This window comes from Panthera uncia, chromosome D4 (assembly GCF_023721935.1).
Source record: "Panthera uncia isolate 11264 chromosome D4, Puncia_PCG_1.0, whole genome shotgun sequence".
Taxonomy (NCBI): domain Eukaryota; kingdom Metazoa; phylum Chordata; class Mammalia; order Carnivora; family Felidae; genus Panthera; species Panthera uncia.
Genome location: NC_064807.1, coordinates 58,936,005 through 58,954,544, shown reverse-complemented (window position 1 = coordinate 58,954,544; position 18,540 = coordinate 58,936,005). Strand labels below are relative to the sequence as shown.

The following is an 18,540-nucleotide window of genomic DNA, read 5'->3' as shown; positions in this document are numbered from 1 at the left end:
GCTGCAAAGAGCTGGAGGTGGGGCTGAGCCTGGGGAGGGACCCGAATGCCTCCTCTGCACATAACCTTCTCGAGCTCTCCCTACCCCTCAGGGACCCAGACCTCATGCTTAAAAACAATATGAAGGCATCCATGAACAAAACTGTTTTTGGGTTGTTTTGTTTTGTTTTTACAACTAGGATTATTTAAATGAATTTAAGTGATTTCACAGCAAGGGAGAGGGATAGGTAATTTTTATCAAATATTTTTTTAAGCCATTTTTTAAAAATTGTGTTTTTGTTTATATTCTTGACTGATGAAGTAGAACTTGCCCAGCATCTGCAGGGTCGGGCCCTCACACTCAGGGCAAGTAGAATGTGCACTCATTTCTTTACTCCATACTCTGGGAGCCCCCTGTTGACTCAGGAACTTTCTGAGAACGAAGACAGCACTGGGAGATGAGCATTGAGGGCTACCCACCTTAGCTCTACGATAATTATTCTTCCTGATTGTATCATAGAGGGAAGAAGGAAGTAAAAAATAGATCTATGCTTTTAATATGAACCCGTGCCTGAAATAGTTTGATTGTTTTAATGTTGTTTCTGAAATTCCTTTTACCTTTGTAAAAAAAATTAAGAAATAAAAGTGAAAATAGATGTGAAATCGTGCAATGGCAAGAATGTAACAAAATAATAAACATCTGCCTAAATATTTTAATACATGGAGCTTTCCTTTTCTTGATTGGTTCCACAAATACCAGTTAAGTATCTCCTTGTTTGGGCCAGAGACCAGGCCGGGAAACAGATACAACAGACTTGGTCCCTGCCCTCTGAAGTTTTCAGTCATGGTTGGATGGAAGGGGAGGGCCAGGAAAGGGAAAGTGTGGGCTGCTCTGGGAGGAGAAGCAAGGAAGGCTTCCTGGGGGAGGTGATATTTCGGCAGACCCCTGAAAGATAAATAGAAGCAAGCAGGGCAAAAGGTATTTGGGAAAGAGAGGTCCCAAACAGAGAAAACTGCCTATTCCCTGGTCTGAAAACAAGTGAAGGGTGGAGTACAGACAGGGCAGGGATCAAGGGTATTAGAGCCAAGGATAGGAAATGAGAATTTTTTTCCAATTTTATTGAGATATTCCAATCTTATTGACAAGTTGTATATATTTAGGTTGCATGTGATTTTTTAAGGTGTACAAGCGTGATGATTTAATATATGTATACCTTATGAAATGATTACCACATTCAAGTTAATTAACACATCTGTTATATCACATAGTTACCATTTTTTGTGTGTGGTGAGAACATGAGATCTACTCTCAACAAATTTCAAGTATACAGTACAGTATTACTAACTATAGTCACCATGCTATACATTAGATCTCCAAACATAAGCATCTTACTTTTAAAAAATTTTTTTAATGTTTATTTTTGACAGAGAGACAGAGCATGAGCAGGGGAGGGGCAGAGAGAGAGGGAGACACAGAATCTGAAACAGGCTCCAGGCTCTGAGCTGTCAGCACAGAGCCCCACGCGGGTCTCGAACTCAGGGACAGCAAGGTCATGACCTGAGCCAAAGTCTGACACTCAACCGACTGAGCCACCCAGGCGCCCAAAACTTAGGCATCTTATAACTAAAAGTTTGTACCCTTTCCCCCCCCCCCCACCCCCTGGCAACCGCCTTTCTGCTCTGTTTTTAGGAGTTCAACTGTTTGTTTTTGGTTTTTTTAGATTCCACATAAGCGAAACCAAATAGTATTTGTTTTTCTGTCTGGCTTATTTCACTTAGCATAATGTCCTCCAAGCTCATCCATGTGGCAACTGGCAGGATTTCCTTTTTTGGGTCTGAATAACATTTCACTGTATATACACACAGCACATCGTTATCCATTCATTCATGGAAGGACATTGGTTATTTCCACGTCTTGGTTATTGTGAATAATGGTGCCCGCCAGTGCAGATATCTCTTTCAGTTACTGACTTCATAATCTTTCGGTATATATACCCAAAAGGGAGATTGCTGGATCATACGGTAGTTCCATTTTTAATTTTTTGAGGAACCTCCATACTGTTTTCCATGATGGCTGTACGAATTTACACGGGTGGACTGGGAGACAGCCTGGGGGCAACGGGAGTTTCCAAAGTGATTCTGCCAGTTGTGGGAATGGTGGTTTCTCCTGGGGAAAGAGCAGAGAGAATCAAGGGAAAGTGAAAAGTGTCGGTAACGCACATCACCTGGGGAGGCCTCCGCCAACTTTGGCCCCACCCACAGGGCTGCAGTTTTCTGAGCATGACTGGACTCGCATCACTGAGCCGGGAAGCCCACCCCCTTTCAGTCAGCCCACGAGGAGCGAACCCCATTTCGGCGGCGGCCCCCTCAGCGCCACTGAAGCTGCCGGGACAGGCGGAGCGGGGGAGGGCACCCCGCGGGGCCGCAGGGCGCCGATGGCCGCCGCTACCCGGCCGGAGGCGTCCCCGCCTCCCTTCCTCCCGGAGCTGGGCCGCCCCGCCCAGCCCCACCGCTCAGGGTTTCGATTCTCCGCTGGAGCCCCTCCCCGACACCGCGGCCCGAAACCGAGGGCTAAATGGCGGACGCAGGGGCGCAAAGCGGGACACCGGGGGGGCCGGGCCCCGCGAAGCTCGAAGACACGAGCGGCTGGCGCTGCCCGGAGCATAGCGACCGCATGGTCGAGCTCTTCTGTCGCCGCTGCCGCCGCTGCGTGTGCGCACTCTGCCCGGTGCTGGGCGCGCACCGCGGCCACCCGGTGAGCCTGGCGCTGGAGGAGGCGGCGCACGTGCAGGTGGGAACGCAGGCGGCGCGCGGAGGCGGGTGCCCGCAACGGACTCGGTGGGGCGTGCCGGGTGGGCCGGCCGTTTCTTTCGGTTTGGTTTGCAACCGAAGGGCGGCCCAGAGGACCTGTAGGCGGCCCACCTGCTGTCGCCAAGGATCAGTTAAGCTTCAGAAGAGGTGGGTTTCGGGAGTGAAAACTTAGGCGCCCCGACTGATCCGCAGATGTCCTTGACCTCGTCCACCACGGTGGGTCCACCACACCGCCCTTGGCCTGAAAGAAAGTCTGCCTTTAGAGAAAGTTGAAAAGCCACACAGGCATCTCTGGTTTTCTCTCCTGGAGTTCACCGACAGGGGCTGAGGACTGCCTGACTGCCTGCCCTGGGAGCGGCCTCCAGCCACCGACTCCGCCCTTCTCCTCCCCGCACGTGCCCATTCCACGCACTTAACAGCCAGGTGGGGAGCTATGACAGCCATTTTATTGATAAGAAAAGAAAGGCTCTGGAAGCCGAGGCTGGCTTTGAACCCAGCACTCCACAGCTGGATTGCCTCCACTGGCCCATTCCCACCTTGGAGCCCTCACCTGTGCATAATCCTAATAGTGGTCAGGGGCTCTGGACTCTTGTTCCGGCCTTAGGGCCAACTTGTTCTATGACTCTGGTCAAATCCTCTGCCTCCCTGAGATAGGCAGGCCCGCCCGTTTCTGGCGGATGTTGATTCTACCACTTCCTCTTGCCAGCAGTTTTTGGTGATTAATGACCTTTTTCCTCACATTGTGACAACCTTGGAGCTCCAAAGTGAGAATGGGCCCTGTGGGACCTGGTTCAGTTGGCAGGGGGGAGTCTTGGGTTTGAGGCCTTTCTTATCTGTAAAATAACTGTAATAATAATAGCTCCTCAGAAGGCTGTTTCCAGAATTAACATGGCTGCTTCCAGAGATAGGGCTTGGGCATCTCATAGGCAGGTCCACCCACCTACCTACCAACATACTCATTTTGTGTTCACACACCTACCCACTCACCTGTTTATCTATCATCCTTCCATCCACTCATCAAACATTCATTCGGCACACCCCTTGTGCCACGAGTTAAGGAACAGATCAATTCTTCCCTGATCAGGAATTTCCTGGCTGGTGAGGTGAGAACAAATAGTGACAGTACGGTGTGATAAGTATCGTAATTGGGGAGCCAGAGAGAAGACAGTATGAACTAGGAGCAGGGAGCGCAGGAAGACTTCCCAGAGGAGTGCCATTGGAACTGTCCTTGAAGGATGAGTAGGATTCCACCAGGTAGCATGACAGGCGCAGCACCATGTGACTGGGAGGCCCAGGCACCAGGAGGCTGGGTTATCTTTGGGTGACAGCAGCTAGACTTGATGGCTTAGAAATCACAGTGGGGTAAAAGATGTGCTCCCCGAATTTGAGGCTGTGGCTTCTACCTGCGTTGCCATTGTGTCCTCACCCCCAGCCACGACCTAGAATACAACTGCACACAGTAGCAGATGCTTGTTGGGTGTTACAGTAACAGTAAGAGCTATACCTGTTGAGTACTTACTGCCTGCCAAACACTGCACCAAGCACTTCGTGTACTTTTCATTCTCTACAGCAACGCGATGCGGTTATCCCCATGTTTATGGCTAAAGAAACAGGTTTAGAGAAGTGAGGTCACTTGTCCAGGTCACATGAAAGGAGGGCCAGGAATCAGACCTAGGAAGCCGCCTGTCCCTCTGGGGCTTATGCTCATAACAGCTTGCTGGGTGGCTCCAGCTCTCCGCTTGAAGCTGGCAGCCCTTGGTCATTGTGTTTGATTCAGCAAACACTTCTGGGCCACCCCGTGATCCCCATGGCAGAGCTGGGAATGGAGCAAGCCTGCCCTCAGGGAGCTCCCAGTTGACGGGGCAGCCCGACCTGGGGCCAGAAGCTGCGTGTAAGGCCAGCTGTAAGAAGATCCGGATAGAGGCAAGCTCAAACCTGTGGGGAAGAGGCTCACAGAGCAGGCCTTTGGGAAAATGGTAATTGCAAAACAAGGAACTCTGGAAGGGAGCCATTTCAGGTGGGAGGGAGAAGGGAGCATGAACCCCCACAGACCTCACCCATGCAGGTCTTCTGAACCCCAGTTCAAGCCAAAGGGCCACAGGCTCCCTGGCATGTAATAGGTGCTTAGTTAATACTGACTCCATAAGTGAAATGCTCTTCTCCTGTCCCCAAGCTGCTTGCCTTAAGGTCCTATTTGAAAGGGTGAAAAACCAGGCCATAAGCAGGAATTGTTCTAGAAAAAAGGGAGGGGGGATCAAGGTTGGAAGAATATCTGATGTAGGATTCTGAGGATCAGAGGGACCCTCGTTCCGGCTCATCCTCCAATTTGCCACATGACTCTGGGCCAGTCACCTCACCTCTGAGTCTCAGATACCTCAGCTGAAACAAAATACAGGGGTGGGAGGAGATGACCCCTGGGTGGCTTGTTATCTCAAAAGTCACAGTATTAAGTATTAATTTTTCCTAGCTCTTTCACATACAGAAACGCATCCAAGAATGTTTAAAGCACTTGGAAGCCAAGAAGCAGCAGCAAGTTGGCAACATAACCCAGATAGAAGAAGCTGCCGAGAAGCTCAAGGCAAGTGGACATTTCTTCCTTGTTCTAGTTGAGATGTTCACACTTCCCCTGGTACACAAGGCTCTCCTCAATATGGAGCCAAGGGAAGATCAAAACTAACCTCAAAGGGACAGATCAGGTTTGATGGGGCTTGGGACTTCTATAATGTAGGGGACTCTTTTTAAGGAAAATGACACAAGGGGCACCTGGATGGCTCAGTTAGGCATCCGACTCTTGGTTTCAGCTCAGGTCACGATATCACGGTTTCGTGGGTTCAAGCCCCACGTCGGGCTCTGTGCTGATGGCGAGGAGCCTGCTTGGGATTCTCTGTCTCCCTCTTTGCCCCTCCCCCACTCACGCTGCCTCTGTCTCTCTCAAAAATAAATAAACTTTAAAAAAAAAAAAAAGAAAGAAAAATGACACAAAATCAGGTGCAAGACCATGAAGGGCCCTGGCTAATGAGGAGCCTTAAGCTTCTGTTGTGTTAGCTTTGTGTGAATCCACTTCTGCCCAGCACCTTAGCTAACTTGCCCCGTGGCAGCTCACAGAATGGAGGAACAGCCTTTCCTTCTGGCAACCGCCAAGGCCATTCTCTTAGAGGGACCAGTCATCCATCCCCTGCACCCCAAATCACCTTAAACAAAGCAAAATGCAGCATAAGGAGCATACAAACAGCTCTTTGGGTTTTACTGCTTTGTTGAAAGAAAGAAAATAGGGTATCAATGTATTCCATAAATAAATACTTTCTTCAGCCTTCTCCTTTCATAGCAGTGTTTATTTACATGGATTCTTTTGTGGGCTTGAAATGGGAAGTTGGGGCTGACGTTATTGGAAGCTGCCATCTGACTAAAAAAGTTGCTGGGTCTTCTGGTCCTTTTATGTGAACTGAACTGGTCCCTTCCCCTTTCACCCTCAGCTGGCCCCTCCTGGAAATGAGGGCTAGGGTGGGATGCCTGCCCAGGGTCTCTGCCCCTGAGGGCTCTGTAAACCCTGGACTGACCCCTCACAAGTCAGGCAGAGAGACTGGCTCCAACCAAGGGAGTAGCTGGCACCCAGGACTTTCTGGGCCAGGCCCACAGCAGAGTGGAGAGGCCAAGACCCAGGCCAGGCCACAGAATTGACCTCCTGTTGGCCCAGCATCCACTGTCTGTGACTGCATGCCGGAGTGTGCTGGGGACAGTTGTGGTTTATACCTGTGGCCCCAGCTTCATTATTCATAGTGACGCTCATGTCTTCAAGAGCATTTCTCCGGGCTCAGACCAATAGTGGTTTGAAAAGATTTGGCAAGGGATGGGGGAAGTGCTTTGGGCTGTGCAGCTAGAACAGAATTGGGATACAGATTCACTGTCTGCAAATCTCTGAGCACGTATGGTTGGGGGCTCCCCAGGAAAGAGTTAGGACCCATGTGGAGAGTCTAAGGGGGCCCGTTTCAGCTTCCTCTAAGGAATGGAATTTTCTTTCTTTTAGTCTTCTCCTCCAACTTTTAAACTTTCATTTTGAAATAATTCCAAATTCACAGGATGTTGCAAAGGTAGTACAGAGAAGCCTTGTGTACCTTCCACCTAGTTTGCCCTACGGGTTAGATCTTACGTACATACAGCGCAGTATCAAAACCAGAATTGACAGGGGTGCCTGGGTGGCTCAGTTGGTTAAGCATCCAACCCTTGGTTTCGGCTCAGGTCACGATCTCACAGTTTGTAAGTTTGAGCCCTGCAACAGGCTCTGTGCTGACAGCTCAGAGCCTGGAGCCTGCTTCGGATTCTGTGCCTCCCCCTCCCGTTGTGACCCTCCCCTGCTTATGCTCGCTCGCTCACTCTCTCTTTCATAAGTAAGTAAATGAACATTAAGAAAAAAAAAAAAAAGTCCAGGGTATCCATTGTGTTCTTGTATGGATTGTGCTCTTGCTGTCATGACTGAGACTCTTTGGCTAGCCCTAGATCCCAAAGATTTCCGCCTTGGGTTTTTTTTGTTTGTTTGTTTGTTTTTCCGAAAAGTTTTATAATTTTACATTGAAGTCCATGATTCTTGTCAAGCTAATTTTTGCATAAGATGTGAGATTTAGCTCAAAGGTCTTTTTTTTTTTTTTTCCTTACGGGTATCCAATTCCTCCAGCACTGTTTGTTGAAAAGACTGTGTTTTCTCCATTGAATTGCTTTTGTCAAAAGTCAGTTGGCCATAGTTGGCTGAGGCTATTTCTGGGTCCTCTATTCGGCTCCATTGATCCACGAATCTATCCCTCTACCATCACATGGTCTTGATTGCTAGAGGTGAGAAGTCCTGAAATAACTGATACCTCCCGCTGGATTCTTTTTCAAAATTGTTTTAGCTATTCTAGTTCCTTTGCCTTTCCATTTAAGTTTGAGAATGATCTTGTCTGCTTTGTTGGGATTTTGGTAGGAATTGTGTTCAGCATGTTTATCAAATTGGAGAGAGCTGACATCTTTACTATGTTATCTTACAGTCTGTGACCACACCCCTCTTCATTTATTTAGATTTGGGGGGGTTGACAGCATTTTGTAGTTTTCAGCATGCAAATCTGTATATGGTTTATTGGACGTACAGCTCAGTGGCCCTCAGAAGGTAATAAGAAGGGGAACCTGGGTGGCTCAGTCAGGTGAGTGTCCAACTCTTGATTTCAGCTCAGGTCATGATCTCATGGTTCATAGGTTCGGCCCCGCCTTGGGCTCTGGGCTGACAGCTTGGAGCCTGCTTAGGATTCTCTCCTGCCTCTCTCTCTGCCCCTCCCCTGTTCATGTGCACACACTCTCTCTCTCTTTTAAAATAAATAAATAGGGGCGCCTGGGTGGCTCAGTCGGTTGAGCGGCTGACTTCGGCTCGGGTCATGATCTCGTGGTCCGTGAGTTCGAGCCCCACGTCGGGCTCTGTGCTGACAGCTTAGAGCTTGGAGCCTGTTTCAGATTCTGTGTCTCCCTCTCTCTGACCCTCCCCCATTCATGCTCTGTCTCTCTCTGTCTCAAAAATAAATAAACGTTAAAAAAATTTTTTTTAAAAATAAAAATTAAAAAAATAAAAAATAAACCTTAAAAAAAGATAATAAAAAGAATGAGATTAATGTCCAGCATTTTAATTTTTTTTTAATGTTTGTTTATTTTTGAGAGAGAGACAGACTGCAAGCAGGGAAACGGCAGAAAGAGAGGGAGACACAGAATTCAAAGCAGGCCCCAGGCTCTGAGCTGTCAGCACAGAGCCTGACCTGGAGCTTGAATCCACGAACTATGAGATCATGACCTGAGCCGAAGTCAGACACTCAACCAACTGAGCCACCCAGGTGCTGCCGTGGTCAGCATTTTAAAGCTGAAACGGGTTGATTGGTTGATCTGTATAAAAATTTAGATGTAAAAAAGTATGAAGATGTGGCCGTCCTCCACCTGCGCTCCTACATGGGTGCTGTCAGAGCTGATTAGGTGCTCCCACTGGAAGGACACCTGTCTCCAAGTCTCCCAGCCCCCACCTGAGCACCTCCCTCACTGTGTTACCAGTCTGGCTCCTGGGGGCATTTATATTTCCATTCCTGGTTAAGAAACAGAGGTTTAGGGGCTCTTGCATGGCTCAGTTAAGGTTCTGACTTCCCGCTCAGGCCATGATCTCGCGGTTCCTGGGTTCGAGCCCCACATCAGGCTCCGTGCTGACAGCTCAGAGCCTGGAGCCTGCTTTGAATTCTGTCTCTGTCTCTGTCTCTGTCTCTCTCTCTCTCTCTCTCTGCGCCTCCCCGCTCATGCTCTGTCTCTGTCTCTCTCTCTCTCTCTCAAATAAATAGACTTAAAAAAAACCCAGAGGTTTAAAAATTCAGCCGTACTTAACTAGGTGATGGGGGATTAAGAATATGCCTGTAATGATGAGCACTGAGTAATGTATAGAATTGTTGAATCACTGTATTGTACACCTGAAACTAACTTAACACTGTACATTAATTTTACTGGAATTTTTAAAGATTCAGCCACACTTCAAGCCAACTACTGTTCACATTTTGATATTTTTTTCTCTGTACATGTATACGCATTGATATAGTTTGAGACATATCCTCTACACAGTTCTAATATCATATCCCCACTTTGGAGCTAAGGCATGTTGGCTCGTTTCCTTGTGTGGTTTGCTACTTGTATCTTCACCTTGCTGCCCTCAGTAGGTGTTTTGCATGGTGTCCTGTACCCCTGGGTTGTGGGAGCTCGCCTTAAGAGCCCTGAAGCCAGAGCATCTGCAGTGTACTCTTATCAGTTTCAGTAGTTACAGACCTGTTTTTATATATGAATTTTGCAGTTTTGAGGGTCTATGAACTAGGACTTGAATTCTTCTCAATACAAGCCTGTTGTTTGGTTTATGTGTTTTGCCGATGACTCTCTTTTTCACCCATGACCCTTGATGGATGAGAAGATTCCTTGCCCCTTCCTCAGGCCAGTGGGTGGAGTTTTCCCAGTGCCTCGTTCCTGGATGGAGGGGCTGTCTGTGCACCTGACTTGGTGCAGGTGACAGGTGCCCAGAGCATCCTCTGAGACGACCAGGCCCCCAGTGTGGTGTGGCTGTCATACGCTCCTCTGCCCTTCCTGGGGTCACTCAGCTCAGCTTCTGCGTAGCTCTTACAGCAGGTTCTCTCTTTGTTTCGGGCAACTAGGGGTTTCTGTTGTTTGTTGTTTGTTTGTAGGTCTGGTTTTGGTTTTTGAGCTTGGTCGTGGAATTTAAAAATTTGCTCATTTTATCAGCATTTCTATGTATTTGAACTAGGAAGGGGGATTTTCCACATCAGCTCCTTCTCTCTTATTGACCAAAACTATATGTCATTTTACTTATGGGGTTTTTGTTTTTGCTTAAGATCATAACACTTCCCTGTGTCATTAAAAGTTCTTTATCAATGTCAGTATTAGAGGCTGTATATTCCATTATATGGATCTACCATGATTAAGCCATTTCCCCAGTGTTGAACATTTAGATCATTTCCAGTTTTCCATTAATGTAAAATAACACTGCAGTGAACATTTTTTACTTATTCTCTTCAGACGCATTCCTGGAAATGATTCGTCTGGCTCAGTAGGCACAAATGTTTATAAGGACTCTCAGGCATTCTGCTGAACTGTAGCTAGTGTGGTGTGTGGAAGAAAGCTCAAGGGAAACCATGCCGCTCTGTACTTGCTTTCCTAGAGGCATTACTAGGGGAAAGGTCATTCACCTGAAAATTAATCCATAAAACACCTTTGTCCACAAACTAAAAACAGTAAAGTTTATACACGGTCCAAAGCCCATTGTCTACAAACCAATGATCACGCCCAACTAACCCCTTCTTCCCAGAGAACAATCAAGAGGACCTTCCTCATTAATCCTCAACCAACACCCATTAAATGATTTTCTCTGACATCCTTGTTGGTAGGCTATTTGCTTCCCCTTTGTGGCTCCTCAGAGGGCCGGTACCTGCAGGTGGATGGAAAACTCAACACTTACCTGCTACCCTAACTCAACAGGGATGGGAGTGCTTATGTTCTTTCTGAATCTTCCCACTTTATTCCAGGGAACTTTTGATACCGTTATAAGGAGGGGGGAGCATATAAATATATATACTATATAGATAAATTTGTAGTTAAGTTTGATTACTGTCTGTCACGTCCAGACCTAGGTAGGAAGTTAGGATGGGCACAGACTTCCAGAGCTGAAAGGCCCTTGGAGATGGGGCCACCCAGGAAGAGAAGTGACTTACCACCAGTCACACAGGAAGGCAGAGGTGGACCTGGGGCCACAGCTGTATCTATCAAGGCCCATCCAGGAAGACAGAAGCCACTTCGAGGGGATGAATGCAGGGAATGGAGGCCAGCGTGGGAAAGGTGGAGAAACCAGCCAGGGGGCAGCGAGGCAGTAGCATCAGCAGGAGGCACCTTTACATGTGGCCGGCAAGGCCAAGGGAAAAGATGGGATAACCGGGGGCAGGGGCCAAGATACCTTTGCAGGAACTGGAACCAGAGTGGGCCTGTCCTGTGGAAGCTGGAGGGTAGAAGGGATGCAGGAATATACCTTCTTGTGGAAAAACCACCCTGGTGGGAGGGACACCCTGGATGCTGCCTTCTCTTGCCTCCTTCTAGTCCCTCCTCCCATTGATCAGACCCAGCCCGAAGGAAGATCCTGGAAATTCAGGAGTCAGCCCCTCTCCCTCTGGAGTAGTGCTGGGGGAAGGACAGGAAATGGACCTGAGTCACATGGGCCTAGACTGGCTCCCTGGGCAGGGAAATAAACAGCCTCCATTCCTGGCTTTATGCCTTTCCCTGTGACCCACAGAGCTGCAGAGCCTGAACCACAGATTAGGGTCAGGGGACCAGTGATGTGACAGAAAGTGGCCTTTGCCAGAGGGGGAACGGGAAGATGTAGACTCAGCCATGCTGCTGTTGACACTGACGATGCCACCGGTCTCTACCACCCCTGCTGGGCATGGCCTCCCCTCTGCTTCTTCCTGCAGGCCACTGCCACATAACAGAGTGGTCGGGATGGCGTAGCTAAAGTGGAGAGGGCAGGGGTCGACAGCACACCTGTCTTCCCCAGTGGGATGCCCCTGACAGGTGCCCACAGAAAGGTTGTCCAAAGTCCTACTGAATTATCAGCAAAACAGCTCTTTCCGTTTTCCTCACAGGCTCCTCACCCTCCACGGGACCCAGACAGGCCTCCAGGGCCCTGGGCAGAGATGGAGTCACATAGCAGCCAGCACTCCATGTGCAAAATCCCCCACCCTCCCATGAGTGCGCTTCATCGATGCCCGAGTGCCTTCCCTCCCCAGCCCGTTACCTTCCCAACTAGACTGTCAGGCGCTCACCCAGCCCCACCCGCTCCAGTGCGAGCTACGGTTTCACTTTGAACCAACGTGGTCCAAACCAGACACATACTTCCTTATCTCCTTGCCAGAATTCCCTCCCACTTCTCTCCCTCTCCCTCCCAGTCTTTGTGTGTGTCTCTCTCTCACTCTGTCTCTCTTGTTCTTTTTTTTTTTTTTTTTTTCAGAGCGACAACATGAGTTGGGGAGAGGGGCAGAGGGAGAGAGAGAATCTCAAGCAGACTCCACACTTGGCACAGGGCCTGACTCAGGGCTCAATCCCACAGCCCTGGGATCATGACCTGAGCCAAATTCTTTTTAACCATTTGCATAATCAGCCTCATCTGCTTACACCTTAAGTTTTCTTATAGAGGAGTGCCTGGGTGGTTCAATTGGTTAAGCATCTGACTCTTGGTTTTGGCTCAGGTCATGATCTTGTGGTTCACAAGTTCTAGGCCCTCATCGGGCTCCATGCTGGCAGTGTGGAGCCTGCTTGGGATTCTCTCTCCCTGTGCCCCTCCCCACCCTTTCAAAATAAATAAATAAATTAAAAAAAAAAAACTTTAAAAAATAAAAAATAAGTTTTCTTGTGGATGTTTTCAAACAGTTATTCCTGGAGTGAGAGTTATAACAATGTGTTTATAAAGTAGAGTTGTAGAGGGCATCTGGCTGGCTTAGTTTTTAAAGAGCATGTGACTCTTGATCTCGGGGTTTAAGTTCGAGCCCCACGTTGGATGGGAGATTACCTATAAAAAAATCTTTAAAAAAAAGTAGAGCTATAGAAACTGCTTGGAGCATAGCTTCGTCGGGAAATTATTTGCTCTCTTAGTTTCTATAGAAAGGTCTTCCAATTACTTACATTGCCTCCAAAATGTGTTTATAAATCAAGAGATTGGAACACATTTTCTTTCCTTCATTTGGGTCATTCAGTAGAGATATATTTGTGTCCAGGTTCACTGGCCCATAGAAACCCTGTTGTAAGTGTAGGCTAATTCCCAGGCTAGCCCAATGGCAATTTAACCTAGGTTGCATATGGTTGGTATAAGCTAGCCTCAGAACCTAACCACTGCCTAGAGCACTGTATAGGAAACGGGACTTCAGGAACTCATCCCACAGATCATGCCAAACCACGTGTTCCTGCCCCACTAAGAGAACATGACATCACGGGGAGCCTGTCCACACCACATCCCCACCCCCACCCCCGGTGCCTCCCCAAGTACCAAAGGCCGCTATTCTGTTAGGTGTAGGAAAGAGGCCTATGTTTTGCTTTTGGTTTTTTTAATGATTTTCTGTTTTATCTTTTAATTGTACTAGTAGTGTATGAACACATGTTCATTTTTTTAAATGTTAATCGTAGTATATTAGAATATAGTATAGAACTATAGAAACTACAAAGTGGGAGTTCCTCTTCGCCATCCCCCTAATCCTCACACCTCTTCCCAAGCATGACCAGAACTAACAGACATTGGAATGCACTTGCAGACATATATTTGCCTATACAGGTTTCCCCTGCTATCCAAAAGTAGAGTGTTCTGTGAAACCTTGTAGAAATGGCATAAAGAGCATCTCCCGCTTTTCAAACGTTTGAGTAAAACCACTTCACTTTTACAAAAGACTGTTTTCTAACCAAATGCCTGTTTTCTAACCAAAAGAAATCTGAAGAACGTTTTCACTTTTGGGACAAAAACTATTACCACACTAATGTAGCTTTCGTAAGGTCAAAGTGGACTAACGCAGACTTTCAGAAAGCAGGCATACCTGTATCCATATATAATTTTTATTTAGTTATCTTTTATATAAATAGGATCATCCTGTATATATTATTGTGTAACTTGCTCTTTTTCATGTGGTGTCTTGGAGAGTTTTCAGTGCCAGGACATATGGATCCCCTGAATTCTTTGTGCAGGGTGTGTGTGTGTGTGTGTGTGTGTGTGTGTGTGTGTGTTAAAATATACATAACATAAAAGTTATGATTTTAACCATTTTTAAGTGTAAAATTCAGTGGGACTAACTGCATTTACAGTGTTGTACACTCATAACCACTGTCTGTTTCCAAAAAGTTTTCACTATCTTAAATATAAACTCTAACCAATAAGCAATTACTTCCCTTCCCAGCAGCCCCTGGCAAATTCTAATCTATTTCCTGTCTCTGTGAACTGGTGTATTGTAGATATTTTATGAAAGGAAATAATACAATATTTGTCCTTTTGTGTCTGGCTTATTTCACTTAACATATCTTCCCGGGTCATCCAATTGTAGCATGTATCAGAACACTGCATTCTTTTTAATCACTACATATTATCGTTGCATGAATGCCTCATAATGTGTATAATAAACACACATGTATTTCCCAAAATGAAAATTTTGCCCAACTTTATCACCGACAATGCTGTATGAGCATCTTGGTACACAAACCTTCATGCACATGTGAAAATGTTTTCTAGGATCAATTCCTTCAAGAGGAATTGCTGCATCAAAGGACATATGCATTTAAAAGATGGATATTGTCACATTGCCCTAAAAGTGCATTGCCAACAGATGCTACCACCCACCATGTATGTGAGTGCCTACTCCCCACACCATTTCAGACTCTGCTATTGTCCATCAGTTAAGATTCCTCCAGTCTGATGGCCAGAAAATATTTTCTGCTTACATTGCTCACTTCCTTGATTGTTTGAGAGGCTGAGTACCTCTTCATACAGTTATTGGCACTGGCATGTGTTTGGTCCATTTTCAATCGAATGATTTCTTTTTTTTACTATAAGTTATGGATAATAAACCTGTGTAGTTTGTTACTTGTCATGTGGTTGTACAGAACCTTCCCTCTTAGGAAAATTTTCACTTTTTTTAAAAATTGTTTTAATGTTTTTATTTATTTATTGAGAGAGAGAGAGAGCACAAGTGGGGAAGGGAGACACAGAATCTGAAGCAGGCCTCAGGCTCCGAGCTATCAGCACAGAGCCTGACACGGGGCTTGAATCTATGAACTGTGAGATCATGACCTGAGTGGAAGTCGGACAACCTAACCTGCTGAGCCACCCAGGCACCCTTGTTTTCATATTTAATAAGGCAGCTCATCCTTCATTGATCTTTTTAAAAATTTTTGGCTTTTCTTGTGCTTATTCTTCCCTACCATAATTTAATATTTGTTTAATCTGCATTGTTAATTAAGACTTTGGGATTACAGTGAATTTGTAGACCAATTTGGAGACAAGTAGCATCTCTAGCCACAGATAATGGTTTTTTGTTCTACACATTCAGAGGTTTGGTGTTTTGTTTTGTTTTTTAAATGTCTTCCAATACAATTTTATTCTTCTCTTTATGTAGGTCATTACAATTTTTGTTAGATTTATTTTTAGGTGTTGTCCTATTTTTTTTTCGTCCGACCATCTTTATTTCCCCATGTATTTTCCAATTGGTGATAGCTGGCACTTTGGAAAGCTTGAGTTTTAACAAGCTGATCTTCTACTTGCCCAGCCACCTTGCTGAACTCACGTTTTAGAAGTTACAATTTTTTTCATGTTGACTATTCCGGATTTCCTGGTTGGCAATGATGTCATCTGTAACTGGTTTCTTTTTAGGCTCATGCAGAGTCGAGTAAAACCTGGCTGACAGGAAAATTCACTGAACTCAGATTGCTACTTGATGAAGAGGAAGCGCTGGCAAAGAAATTCATTGATAAAAACATGCAGCTTACCCTCCAGGTGTACAGGGAGCAAATCGAGTCTTGTGGAGAGCAAATAGACGTCATGAACAAACTCTCCAGCAGGGTCTGGAGGATCAGCCAGGAGCCCAGTCCTGTCCAGCTGCTGCAGGTAATGCTGGATTTCTGCCCTCACGGTGGATCCCTGCCACCAGCATTTCACGTTGGTCACTGGAACACAGTATTTACACACCAAGTAAATACACAGAGAATCAGCACGCAAGTTTTCTTGCCCCTACACCAGTGGGAAGAAAATATGCTTTGTTAGGAACAGTGTATACATCCTGGACTAATTAAATAACATTAACAGCCACCATTTGGGGGCAGGGGAGAGGCTCTATGTTCCCATCACTTTGTGTATCTTAGCTCTAATATTTACTAGAAGTCTGCAACGTGGATATTCTCACCCCATTTTATGAATGAGAAATTGAGGCTCAGGGAGGGTGAAGTGACTTGTCTGAGGTCACACAGCTGGTAGGTGGCAGAGCTGTGATCAGAGCCCAGGTCTGCCTGACTGCAGAGCCACGAGGCCCCACTGCCTGGCCCTCTGCCTGTAGAGTCTTATTTGAGACCCTCCCCCTCCTGGAAGGGTAGGTGTCCTTTCAGCTCCTGAGCAGGCTCCACGAGGTGAATCACAGTTTGCTCAAAGGGGAGAGAAGGATCCTACTCCTTGGCCACTGGGCTTTGTTGGAGACTCTTCCCTTATACCAAGGGAGAGTCTAAGAAATAGCCCCTGTGATTCATTGCTGTATTAGTGAACACATGTTGTTGTGAGTGGTGTTTGTGTTTTCAAGGAACCACGGGAGAAACTTCCTTCTCGCACCAGTGCTCCCATGCAGCCTCCAGTGTGCTTGGATTGCTTTCCTCCTCATGGAACTCTTCCTGTTTCCTTCCTTGCCAAGGCTTCTGGGAATCTCAGAGCTAAATATGTTTCAAACAGCTTGGCTAAGACTTGGTGGCATACATCTTGTTCCTCGTCTCACTCTGGCTTCTAGCTTATGTTCTTATCCTGGCGTTCTCTTCACCTAATTTTCCTGATTATAAAGGAAAATCTCACAGTATTAGATAGCCTTCATGAGATTCTTTACAGGCTTGTGGGAGAAGGCAAAGCATAACTAAAGGTGTCCTGGAGTGTAATCACAGATTAGACTGTGGCTGGAAAATAAGACAGACAAATCAGTCAGTCAGTACAAAACCAGTTAAGCCAGTCCCTGGCAGATATTTCTAGTCTTGTGCCTTTATGTGGCCTTGGTCAGTTTGGCTTCCGTGTGTCATTGTTAGCTAACAAAAAACTAAATCTAAGAAAAATTCTGGGTGAGGTACTTTCCTAGGCACAGTGGATATTATGCCTTAAGAGGGGCTAGATGCACAGTGGGGTACATTTGTTTGTTTGTTTTTTAAATAATGGTACTTTGTAGGGATATCTAACACAAAAGGATGCTTCTGTGGAGAAGAATGTTTCTCTTAAAAAAATTTTTTTTTAACGTTTATTCATTTTTGAGACAGAGAGAGACAGAGCATGAATGGGGGAAGGTCAGAGAGAGAGGGAGACACAGAATCTGAAACAGGCTCCAGGCTCTCAGCTGTCAGCACAGAGCCCGACGCGGGGCTCGAACTCACGGACCGCGAGATCATGACCTGAGCCGAAGTCAGACGCCCAATCGACTGAGCCACCCAGGCGCCCCATTCTTTTATCATAGATACAGTTTCAGGGCTTTGCCATCTTTTTTCTTTATTCTCTGGTGCCAGAACTACTGATATTCGTCATTTGTCATTCCCCCCTTCTATTTGTTTGTTCACGTATTCATCAAATACATACTGAGCAACCTGTTCGCACCAGGCCCCTGCTTGACATTAAGAGCTCATGGGTCAGGAGACATACTCAGAAACATTTATTTACAATGCAGCCCAAGTAAGCTATCAAAAGTATGTCCAAGAAATGTCCAATTCTGTATGGGGGGTCAGGGAAGACTTCTAAGGGAAGGTGACAGTGGAGCTCAGTGTGGGAGCATGAGGAGAGGCCACTGGGGATATACAGAGGGACAGAGCAGAGAGGACATCCCAGACAGGAAGGAATCATGTGCATGTGAGAGCCTGGCAGGCTGGGCAGCAGCGGGGGTTTAGCCAGGCAAGGATACGAGGGAGGAGGGGGTGTTGGGAGATGCAGCTGGACCAGGAAGCCAAGGCTAGTTAGCCAAGGGCCATATGTGCCTGGTCATGGGGTTTAGACTGTCCTGTAAAGATACGTGAGGAGTGTTGTGAACTGGGGAAGGACCTGGTCGGTTTAATGCTTTTGGAAGGTCACTTTGGTGACAGAGTGGAGGATGGACTGAGGTGGCCTGGGCCAGTGGAGGGGTGTCAGGATGGGAAGAGGCAGGCAGGTTTGAGAGATGCAACAGGATTGGTGATTGGAAGTGGTGGTGGGGGAGGGGGGGAGATGCAAGATGATGCCCAGCCTCTGGCTTGAAAGATAGGACGCTCAACCAACTGAGCGTCTGACTTCGCCCCAGGTCATGATCTCATGGTTCGTGAGTTCAAGCCCCACATCAGGCTTGCTGCTGGCAGCGCAGAGACTGCTTCGGATCCTCTGTCCCTCTCTCTCTCTCTCTGCCCCCCACTCTTGTGCTCTCTCAAAAACAAGTAAAATATTGAAGGGAGGGAGGGAGGGAGGGAAGGAAGGAAGGAAGGA

The 18,540-nt window shown here is 46.8% G+C and overlaps 1 protein-coding gene and 1 long non-coding RNA gene across 3 annotated transcripts in view; one reads left to right on the top strand and one right to left on the bottom strand.

The window, feature by feature from the left end:
- Nucleotides 1-1,367: 1,367 nt before the first annotated feature.
- LOC125920121 (uncharacterized) lies at nt 1,368-3,448 on the bottom strand. The gene is made up of 3 exons (XR_007456953.1): nt 3,340-3,448; nt 2,901-3,030; nt 1,368-2,145 (listed from the first exon to the last, which is right to left on the bottom strand). It is a non-coding gene; the product is annotated as an uncharacterized LOC125920121 (long non-coding RNA).
- TRIM14 (tripartite motif containing 14) overlaps nt 2,230-18,540 on the top strand; it is a 29,598-nt gene continuing 13,287 nt past the window's right edge. Inside the window, exons 1-3 of one of the 2 annotated variants that reach the window (XM_049627059.1) lie at nt 2,230-2,769; nt 5,272-5,367; nt 15,730-15,963. In XM_049627059.1, the coding sequence (XP_049483016.1) occupies nt 2,554-2,769; nt 5,272-5,367; nt 15,730-15,963 (546 nt within the window). In that variant the 5' untranslated portion in view covers nt 2,230-2,553. Of the gene's footprint in view, nt 2,770-2,915; nt 3,006-5,271; nt 5,368-15,729; nt 15,964-18,540 lie in introns of those variants that run through there. The other variant, XM_049627065.1, reaches the window with a different exon arrangement.